Raw genomic sequence first — 11,915 nt, 5'->3', positions numbered from 1 at the left:
GCTTTGTCACATATAAAATTGTTGGTCTCATATCGTGTCCTTTTAACTTTTTCTTTTGAGCAAGTTAATATAGTTTTTAATGTGTTTTAAATTTATTCAATTCTTTTAAAGAAAGTTGCGCGAGACTTGCACGTTTTAAAAATGTAAATATAATTTTATCTCTTTTCTTTTCAACTGATGAGTGAATGGTAAAAAATGTGGCCTCTTTCGTGCTTGATTCAATTTTCTTCCCCGTGTCCCAATCAATTTCCTAAACTGATACATTACAATATTGGAGTAGACAATGCGTCAAGTGGTTGAAGATGAAATTAAGATGAAGGAGATTTTTCAGGGATGGACTGAACGAGAATGCTTTCAACGGGTGCCTTCAAAATTAGTATGTCCATGAGCCAATATTCCTTGCTTCTCTGACAGTCATTAAGACAGCTTTGCTTCCACTACACCTTGTCCTTTAGCCTCTTGTTGATGTGCAAAGGCTTCTAACTCAATACTAAGGTATCCTTTAACAACCCTTTTCTTGGTCTTTACAAAGCTGAATCCATATGTCTTAGACAAATGTTTTAGCTACAAACAGATTTTATAAAAGTAAACCCACAAACTAGCATAGGTCGATGTGCTACATTAAATTGTAAAACTATATTTAGTATATAGTAGATCTAACGTATCATATAAAATCATATCAATTTATAAATTTACTTTTGTGAATTACCTAATAGTAACACTTCTCTGTTAGATGGGATCTTAAAGCATGACGCCGAGGAGTCGTGAAGAAAAAAATGCATGCATCGAGATATAGTGATCTCTTTCTATGTGCTTTGAGATCTACAATTTCTTTTAATGTTCCCATGGTTTTAATATCAAACCATTGGGACATAGAAGAAATTAATTTTTTTCACTTTTGTCGGTTTGTGCCTTCTTTTGTATATATGCACATGCAGCAGCAAGTGCCTTATCCACTACAATAAACATAATAACATACAGAGACAAGGAAAAAAAAGGGAAAAGATTCATTGGGACAGAGAGCAAAATAAGGACAAGGCATTGTCTTACGTCAATGGATTCATTAAAGTTATATGACAGGGAGATGCCCTCCAAAGTTCGTTGTTTCTTTCTGCAAAAGCTTTCAAAACAAACATATCGATGCAGAAAGAAATATCTGCAAATTTCCACTTGGGATGTGAAATATTTTCCACCAAAAATCCATTCTTTCTGGCCACTACGTTGACAAAACTACATAATCTTGTTTATCCATGATTCAGACTGCAGTTTCCATCATTATAAATAGACTATATGACATAACATGGTGCTATATGTAATAATTCTGAGTAAATTGATTATTGTTCAATGTTTAACCCTTCAAAGAAGTAATTTTTCTGAACAGAGCTCATTCTTTTACAGGAGAAAAGATGGGCAAACACCATACAATTTTACAGCAACGAGGAGTAATCTACGAATCAAACACTCTGAAAGCGAATTTAAGGGGAGGGAAAACATGAATTTACATTATCGGAGGAAGCATGAAAAATAAATCTGAATTCATGCAGGAAAGCTGTCTTGCCGCTTGGTAGACATACGTTTCAAGAATTCATAGGTAGTGATCATGGTTGTGGCAGACATGGACATTGAAGCCCACCTTGGACCCAACCCTCTATAACAAGCCCTAAATCCAGCATCCTTCACCAAGCTTCTAACTGTCTGCACAATCGTCAGTGGCCTTTTTTCTTCTCCGTCCAAAACCTGCAATCTTGTCTTAATCGTGTCGAGTGGCATAGTGATTACAGCCGAAATTCCACTCGCCATAGCAGCACACAATCCCTGCACTGCCACCGTTGCTTTCGAATCTGGCCTAAAACTGCACTCATCCTTTTTACTCATGTAGCAACCAAAACCACCCCAAATAAGCCTCTGTGTAACAGAGTAAGAAGCCCACCAAACTGCATTCGATGGCGCATACATTAATATGGAAATCCCAAATCCCCTATACAGTCCTCTTGGACCATCTGCAATAAGAATCTTCCTAAACGCATCAATCCCATTGCTGTACCTGCTAGAATTTATATGGGGAGCGATATTCTTGCCGCTATTTTCGCAACCCTGAACCATTAGTCTTTGGCTCACAACATCAATAGGAGTCCAAACCAATTGGGCAGCCATGGCAGAGCTCAAGCCAGCAGCAGCGTTAGCTATAGCCGTGGCCGTAGTATCTGAAAAACCTAATCTCACAGTGACAGTCCCAACATTACTCTTGGTGACCTCAAGCGCCGCCATGTAAAGCGCTCGAGCCGGGATCGTACCCATCAAAGATGTACCAAAACCCCTATAAAACCCCCTCAAACCCTCGTAACGCATGATGCCAAAGGACATTTTGACACAAGAAATTGGAATAGGAGAAACCTGTTGACGGGTCTTCAAAACGACGATGGGATAAAGAGCTGTCGATACACCCGAAAACAAAGCGGCACCGAGAAAGAAGAACCTGGATTTGTCGAGCATATGCCAATCTATATCAGATGGGATATGGATCTCTGAAGCCGAATCATCCTCGGCTGCTCCCAAGCTCATCTTCGCCACTTTTGAGCAACAAATCAAGCTCTGGTCCTCCTAGCTATCTGGTGAACTAAATCCTGATCTAAGCTATTGACCAATCTATCAAACAACTATCTTACTGGATAACTGGAAGTAAGCGCTGCTCGTCCTTTTTGGACGGTTCAAGTGGAATAGTCTAACAGGGTAAGATAAGATGGATTGAGCTGTATTTATGGCGTCAGTGAAGCAAGCTAATTATGGTGACGGATTTGTTTTCCTTCCGTCGCGTGTATTTCCAGAAGTGGATCGAGGATATCTGGGTAGAAGAAGCCGATTCAGAAGTTATTCTTACCAGAGACCATGGGCTTGTATCATCTTATCTTCCAGTTCTACTCAGAGAAAACCAACCTGGTGATCAAAATCTTGGATGCGAGGAGTGTTCTAGAGAGAAAGAGAAAGAGAAAGAGAAAGAGAAAGTGAGAGCTTTAACGGAAAAAACAGGACAAAGATAATTGATTTCAGGAGAGGTTTGGCAGACCGAGGAAGACAGAGTCACAGACACGTGTTGGTTATCATGTCGATTGCCTTTCGAGATTTTGAGCCCTTGTTTATTACTGATGAGGTTTTTTTGTGTGTACATATATGGTAGATGAGTTCTGACACATTCTTGATTCTCGAGTTTCTTCGTTTCTGTGGGTGGTGATGCCCTAACTGATATCCACAACAAAAAATAGGAGTGCGTAGTTTTGTCAAGTTGGGCTTTGTATTTGGTATTATTAATATTATTATTATTATGGATAGAGAAGGCCCACTGCAAGATAGAGTGGAGTCAAACACCAGCAATCAAAAGACGGAGCCGCGTGCCGCACTCATCACCTATAAGTGGATAAATCTTAATTACAGTAGTAGAATAGGTAAGTGTTGTATAACTTTTTTTTTTTTTTTTTAAAGTGAGTTTTATTATTAAAAATTTTATTTTTTTTATGTAAATTTTGTATTTATTTTATTTTTTTAAAAAAAATTATAATAATTATATATTCTACAATTATAAATATTATTTCTCGTATAAGTATCGGTTTATAGGAAATTAAATTTTTTTATTGTGAGTTTTTAATTATTAAATTTTATTATTAAAAAATTGTTTATTATTTGATAAGCATGCATTTATTACAAAATATTTCAACAAAATTGGTCTCAATTTGACACTTCTAAAAAAAGCTGACTTAGTTTTTTTTTTTTTTTTGAGTGTTTAGATTTTTTATAAATTTATTAAATATATAATTTTTTAAAAAAATATTTAAACTATTAAAAATACTTTTTAACTTTTCAAACTCAAACTCTCTCGCTTCCGAAAACAAATCACCGCCTCTAGGAGTTTGATTCGTTCGTTGGGATGAGGGGGATTGAAGCTTTGGCTTCACCCACCAGGCTTCACCCATCTCCCTCCCTCGCCAACCTTAGTCTCTGTTTAAGTTTTTCTTTCTTTAGTTTTTATGTTAGTTTTTCTCTGGTTGCACCGAAACTAGCCGATCTGCTACTTTCCGGCGAGCAACGTTCGACACGCGCCTCGCCATCAACCTCCCCAGGCACCAATCTTAGAGATGGCAGAAGAAATCTGTCCATTCGAGTGGTGCATAAACCTCATGCGCGGTCTATGCGGTGCGCGAGTTTCACGCGCCGCCACACTTACGGAAGCTTCCTGCTGCCACGCACAGCACCGTCGGGATCAGTGGCGTCGGATCTTCCTGTTTCGTCCTTTCAACCCTCTCTAGGTGTGGCGCGTGTACTGCATGTTCTTGCTTTCCCTAACCAAAGATCGAGGGAAAGTGGATGTGATCCGTTCGTTGGGGGGAGGGGGGTTGAAGCTTTGGCTTCACCCACCTCCCTCCCTCGCCAATCTTAGTCTCTGTTTAGGTTTTTTTTCCCTAGTTTTTATGTTCATTTTTCACCGGTTACATTGAAGCTAGTCAATCTGCTGCTTTCCAGCAAGCAAAGTCTGACACGCACCCCGCCATCAACCTCACGGCAAGGGGCCACCACACCTACGGAAGCTTCCTAGCGCTATGCGCAGCACTATCAGGATTAGCGGCATCGGATCTTCTTGTTCTGTCCTTTCAACCCTCTTCAGGTGTGGTGCTTGTACTGCACGGACCACCACAGCCAGTGGTGGCCCCTCGACGGCGATTTGTCTCAGTTTTTTGTTCCTACCCTATGTTCCCGCTTTCCCTTATCAAAGATCGAGTAAAAGTGTATGTGATAGTTCCTTCCAGCTAGTCCAAACCAACACGTTGTAGTGCACCCATTTGTATTGTGGCTTCTAGCTGTAGTTGAATAGTCTATTCATTAGACTATATAAAAACCGTCACCAAGCAGTCTTACCTTGTGGGAATTGGGTGGGAGTCAAGTTTTTTACTCCGATCACCCCTTTTGTGTTGTAATGTGTGTTGGCTTTGAGAAGACCGTAAGGGACTCCCACCCCACCGAACTTGTGTCATGTATCCGTTAGTTTATCTATAAATGCTTACTTACCGAGGTAAAAAAAAAAAAAAAAACACTCAAACTCAAATAAGAAATAGCTCAATAGCGTAGGTTTAACTACGACCAAGTTGATGCACTAGGTTAGCATACCACGTCACAACTGATATTACTGAACTTTCCAGCTTCACAGTGATAAGCTAAACTCATTCTCATTTTAGTAAGAGTTTTGTTCAGTCACTTTTGCGTATTTTTTGCATACTCTATTGATGTGATTGACTAAATCAGTTATTTTATATTAAAAAAAGTGATGCAGTCAATCACATCAGTGAAGTGTGTAAAAAATACACAAAAGTGACTGTACATAAATTTTTTGTTTTAGTAACCTTTTTTATTTTACAATTTTTATTAATTTGTCTTATTTTTTAGAATTCACTCAATGGTTATCAAATTTTGAGTTGAAGTGTCTATCCGGGTTTTTTTTTTGGGTGACAAATACTTTAATCATAAAGAGATTCTATAAAAATAAATTCACAAATTGACATGACTTGATAATTGCTAAGAATAAATAGAAATATGTGGTAGTGCTTGTGGTCAAGAATTAATCCACTTAAGCAAAATTGTTTTTATAAGATTTCTTGGTTGGCTTTCCTGTTGTGTTGTAATTATCCATGCTTAACATCATTTCTTCATGAATGAACATGTCAGACCCTTGTGCTTAACATCATAACCTGTTTTGTGCTTATGTAACGCTCGTCCTTGTGATGAGACTTTATAAAATGATTTTAGAAAAGACGACAAGAAGTACCGTTCAATTTAAAACTTTTTACTTTCATACCCAGAGTGCAAGACTCTACGTTATAAAATAAAATGTATTTTGAGAATAAAAGAGGTTTACAGTGGAATACATCAATCTTAAAATAAAACGGCCTCTCATACAGTTAAAACTCTCATACCCTGACTTTCGTGCTCTTCTCCTTAGGCCGTATCCTTCCTGACGCGTATTGCTCATTTAGTTCCTGTGAGGGGAGGAACACATAAAAACTGAAATGAGTCGATAACTCGTAAGTATTATTTCATATAGTTAAAATATAATAACATAGGTTTTTAGTCATACATTCATCATTCCATACATACTATACGTACATGAGACATGCATTCTTTTGAAAACATCACTAGGTGGGGTTTTGCGTAAAAAAATGTTTTCTTTTCATAAAATGTATCTCTCGTTAGTGCCTTCACTTCTTCAAAAGTTCAATGCATTCATACATTCTTTCTTATCACTTTCTTTGGTCGGTACACACTGTTACGCCTCATGTGTTGGGGTTAGCGGTCTTCCTTTGGACCCAGACTCCTCCCGTGGGAATCCCTTTTAGTCAGGGTGCAGTACTAGGTGCACTACCAGTACTACTTACCCGGCATTACAATATGCCCATTCCTTTGGTACCATTTTCATTCATTCCTTTCTTTCAGTTTAGTCATTTCCTTTTCAGTCCTTTTCATTTAACAGTTCATTCATGGAAAAATATCATTTAAAAACAAGAGCTTAAACATCATCTTTCATGGCATCATTTAAAGTATCAGTTCATAAAGCATTAGTTCATAGGGATGTTTAAAACACTTTCTTTGCGTAATTTAAAGTAAAGCATGAGGCATAAGCCTCACATCTCATTTCGTAGAAAATACATACAATAGATACTGCTTATAGTCATCCATTCACATGCATACAATTAATACTTTGGTTGTATAAAAAGAAGCTGCCAAGAAGGGTCATACATACGTATACCTTTGAACACTTAGCATGCTTTTCGTAAAACATCGTTTCATTTCATTTCGTAAGGCATCGTAAAGGAAAAACATTTCATTTCCATTTCATATTGTTTAGAAAACTCTAGAAGAATATAAACGTAATACTTACCTAGACTCCATACTACTTACATATCATACAGTCCATTCATGTGCATGTCAGATGGCAACCTACATGCATACACATAACGTTAATGTCATTATTTATCTAATACATAAACAACTAAACTAGAAATAAAACTATACTTCACTTGGAATACTCTCCTTCTATCATGTACTCTTACGTATCCCTTACTATACTAAAACCTTCGTGAACCACTTATGGTCACTACCTTTTCCAACTCGACGTTATACTTCGAGTGCCTTTCCACTAGAGTGAACCCAAGATTCACCTTAGGATTAAGACACTAGAACCTTCGTCTTGTTCTTCCTATTGACCACATTCAGATGCATGATTCTGATTGACGAAATCAAGCATCCCAATCCTAGACAATACACCCGTCACTATCTTCATGCATCTTAGCTCACACTAAATCCTCATTCTCATCCATACACGTCACACAGCTCTAAGCCAACTCTGAGGCTTAAGCACCGTGTAATCATGCTTAGGACAACTTGCCCATTACATATGGTGAATCCATCCGACACATGTGTCTCACCAGATTACACATGTACCTTATCCCTTCATCACCTAGGATTAACATATAACACATTGATCACCTGCCTGTGTAAACAAGCCCATACTCTGATAACAACATTCTCTTAACCTGGCTAGCATGACTCTTCATGCTATCCGTCCCTCTTGACAATTCATCTCAATACTTACACGACATGACTCCATTTATAACTACACTTTACATCACATTGTATAGCTCGAGACTACTTCCAAGCTACATCGTAACCTTGTCATGTTACCTGACATCCCATTACATCACTCTTACGCTAATACCTCACTCATCACAAGCACGACTTCTTGCTTAACCATGTCACTTTGTAACATGGCCATGCCATGCTTCTGTTGCGCTACTCTTACATTTATTCTGTCACTTCGCACATACTCCCAGCCATAAGTCAACTACACAGTGATACCTGTCACCTCAGACTACATGCCACATTATAACTACTTCAAGACACAGATCCCGGCACTACTCATCATGCTCCATGCTCATTAATTACGCAACCATCTTTATTTTCACGACACGCCACACGGTATATCGCTGCACCTCATGAAGTACACTCCCTTCACACACACTACGCCACATCACTACTACAGCACACACTCCACACTCACACTTCCCAACACTTCACTATACAGAGAACTCCACAATTACTAATAGCATAGTCCACAACTTAACCAACCAACTAACATAAATAACGAGGGATGGAGGGTTATACTATCGTCGGGGTTGACCCGTGCGTTGTTCGCTGACCGTCATGATTGATGACGTCAGAAGAGTTGTACGTGGCGGCTAACCCACGTACAGTGGCTGTTTGGGCCCTTGAAGATGGCTACAGGTGTGGATCTATGTGTAGGAGGGTTGGGTCGTGGTCCTGGGGTGGTGGTATCGTGGTGGTGTCGAGGTGGCACATGTCAGAGACACGGTGGCTCGTGGAGGAGTTTAGGTCGTGGGCTTTAACAAGGGAATTCGGAGGGAGCTTGGCTGGTCACTGGCTAGCCAGAGGAGGCTCGACACTATGGTTGGATGCCATGGGTGGCTATGTACGGCGATTGAGGTGGAGAAACCCGTGCATGGAGAAGCTACGTGCATGTGATCTAAGGAGAGGCTACCAGCTTTGGGTCAACGGGAGGAAGAAGGGGGAGGCCAGGGAGAGCTTGTGGTGGTGCTCGGTGCTAGCATATGGCGGCGCTAGAAGCTACGCATGGTGAACCCGTGCGTGAGGAGATGTGGGCATGAGTGGGAGAGGGTAGTTGCGAGATGGAGGCTGGGTTTGATGGTGGGAGCTCGCCGATGTGAGAGGGAGTCTTGTTAGGGACCCCGGTCTTATCCTTAACACTAAGGTTCACGGGCTCGTCTTGGTGATGATGATGATCGAGTGTTCTTGCCAACTTGCTTGGCCTTCCACAAAAGAATGGTGTTTGAATGATGGGATGATGATGTGTTTGGGTAGGCTAAGTGTTTAGGCTAAGGAAAATCAATGTGGACGGCTAGACTTGTTCATGAGTGAATTGCCAAGATGATGGAGGCTAGGGTTGAATGGATGATATGAGGTTAGGGTTCGGGTTGGATGCAACTAGGGATGTCGTGGGCTATGGTAGAATTTGGGTTGGTGTGGGTTTGGAAGATTGGCTTAGAATTATGGGTGTTTGATGCAATGAGAATGGCTTAAGGGTTTCCCTTAATGTTTGGGCCACTTGGGTGGTGATTAGGGTAGGTATGGTGAAGTTTAGTTAGGGTTTTGTGAGGTGGTTAGGGTGGATTTCGCGATTTGGAAGAGTTGGCTTAGTGTTGGAGTTTAGGATGATGCTAGGGTTTGGGAATGAGGTGGAAGAGTGATGCTAGGGTTTGGTTGGCTAGGGTTGCCGAAATGGTAAGGTAGGATTAGGGTTTTGGAATGTTGGATGACTAAGATGAATGGATTGGATTGACTTGGTCTTTGGAAGATTGGCTAGATTTTGGATGATTTGGAAATGGATATGGAAGTTTGAAAGATGGAGGGAATCTTTGAGGGAAGAAGGGAATTTGAATTAAGATGCCTAGTTAGTAATTGACTAGAGAGATTGTAAGATGAGTAATTTAAGTGATTAAATATGATGGTCAATTCCTTAAATTATGGGATTTGAAAGGGAATTTAAATTTGGATGTGAGGATGTCAAGACTCCTAAAAGAAATGAGTTTCCTTATAGGGCTTGAGGTGGACGGCTAGGGTTTATGGTGGATGACTTTAGGATGGCCGAATATGGTAAGTGGATGGTATGGCTAGGGTTTTATGAATATGACAGATGAAGGGCAATTATGGGAATGTGAATTAATATAGAAAGTAGGGCAATACTAGGGTTGGCTGAATGGTGTATGTGGGAGTAGATATATGAAGGGAACAATTTATGGTAAGTTGAAAAACTTATGGAAAGGATGACAAACACTATGGTGATTGAGTATGTGGTATAGAATGGATCAAATGAGCAATGGAATGGATGAACACTAAGAACAACTCAAGAACAACTCAAGGGCAACTCAAGAACAACTCACGAACAATGCACATAAAATAATAAGATCAAAGATAGAAAATGGAATACAAGAGATGGAATGAAAAATACTCATAAGATTAATGGATCCTTAGGGATTCACGAATTGCACCCTAAAGATGAAAAAGAACAAGATAGATAGATTGAACCACACCTATTCACGAATTGCAAGGTGTGATTTTCTCTAAGGGGATTCACGTATTGCACCCCAAAGAGTTCAAGTGCCTTAGCACCGAATGGTGATCTCAAGAACCAAATAGTCTACCCACCAGGGAATTTTCCAAAATATGTAAATGCAAAGCCTAAGAGTCCTATTTTTAAAGATTACAACTTGGAAACCCCCAATAGGTCCCTTGGAAAATAAATAATTAAATAAAAATAAAAAATAACATAGTTGGCTTAGGCCAAATTGACCCATGGCATGCATGAGCCCATGGGTGGGCTAGGCTGGCCCATGACATGGGCCATGGACATGGTTGGCATGGCTATTGACATGTGGCTGACATGGCCTTGGGCTGGTCTGGGCGCTGGCAGGGTACCTGGACGCTGGGGCGCTGGGCGTGGGGCACTGGGCATGCTGGGGCGCGTGCGCATGGGGCGTGGGCGATGCGTGCAAGACTACTGCATGCGCGCGAGACTTGAGCGCAGGGCGCGCGCTGGCATGCGTGCTGGGCGCACTGGGCTGTGCATGCTGTGCGCCCTGGCCCTGCTAAACAAGCTGCCTTGGTCCCCAGCCTCCTTGGGCATCCTGGGCATGTCAAGGCAGGGCCCATGGCATGCCCATGAGGCTGTTTTGGGGCTGTCTAGCCTTGTCTCCACATGGCTATTGGCTTGGCCATGGGCCACAAAACATGGGGTCCTACCAAGTCTCCAGTGGTGGCAGTGAGGCTGGGCGGCGCATGGCGGCGTCGGGCTGGATGAGAAGAGAATCGGCTAGTGAGAGGGGGCGTAAGCTCGAGGGAGAGGGAAGAGAGAGAGAGAGAGGGAAGGAAAAGTGAGGGAGAAAGAGAGAGGGCTTGTGTATTTAATTCAAGCCCTTCATCTTGAGATCTTCAAAACAATCTAACGATAAGAGATTAAACACCGATTTAACTTAAAAACACTGAGAAGAATTAAGATAGAATATTATTTAACTAAACTTTAGTTTATAAAATAATATTCCTTCATCATTAATAAAATGATGAAATCTTATTTAATATCTTTAAGAGAATAAAACCATCTAATTAATTAGAGTTTTCAACATAATTTAAATCTCATAATATTTTAAATAACTGAACTCATTTTAATAAAATGATATTAAAATGATTTCCTATAATTATAATATTTTTGGAGCTCTTCAAAAATATTATAATTGTCATATTTAAAATCAAGCTTGGTTCAATAACACTAGAAATATCCCATATAAATATTTCCAGGACATTCAAAATATTCAAGGGCTTTAAAACATTGGGCTTACTTTATAAATCACTTAATATCTTTAAAAATATGCCATCGAAGTTCGACATGCATAACAACACTCACAGTTGAATTTACTTACGTCAGAAAGAATGAGTGAGGAGTTACAGCTTAGAATGCTTTATTCTTTGAATCATTGACTATGCTTTTTGTCTTTATTAATTGCTAAGAACAAATGAGAATATACGAATCCCTTGTGGTCGAAAATTGATCCACTTAAGCATGTTGTTATTTATTTTTAATATTAGATTTGTTGGTTGGTTTGCCTTTTGTGCTATAATATATCCATACTTAACATCATTTCTTCTTAAATGAACATGTCCACCCCTTGGACTCAATATCATTTTGTGCTTAGATTGCTTTATTCATTGAATGATTGGTTGTGCTTTGCTGGGTTATTTTTCCTCTTCGGCTGTGATGATGTCAAAATTCATTGGCGACATGGGAA

At 39.9% G+C, this 11,915-nt stretch overlaps 1 protein-coding gene across 1 annotated transcript; it reads right to left on the bottom strand.

Annotated features, from left to right (window-relative positions):
• Nucleotides 1-1,311: 1,311 nt before the first annotated feature.
• On the bottom strand, nucleotides 1,312-3,222 carry LOC109008779 (solute carrier family 25 member 44-like). Its single transcript, XM_018989001.2, has one exon. The coding sequence runs from the start codon at nucleotides 2,560-2,562 to the stop codon at nucleotides 1,537-1,539; it is 1,026 nt and encodes a 341-aa protein (XP_018844546.1). The 5' UTR covers nucleotides 2,563-3,222; the 3' UTR covers nucleotides 1,312-1,536.
• Between the last annotated feature and the right edge of the window lie 8,693 nt (nucleotides 3,223-11,915).

This window comes from Juglans regia, chromosome 6 (assembly GCF_001411555.2).
Source record: "Juglans regia cultivar Chandler chromosome 6, Walnut 2.0, whole genome shotgun sequence".
Taxonomy (NCBI): Eukaryota; Viridiplantae; Streptophyta; class Magnoliopsida; order Fagales; family Juglandaceae; genus Juglans; species Juglans regia.
Note: the sequence above shows the minus strand (reverse complement) of the source record. Positions and strands in the feature narration are given on the sequence as shown.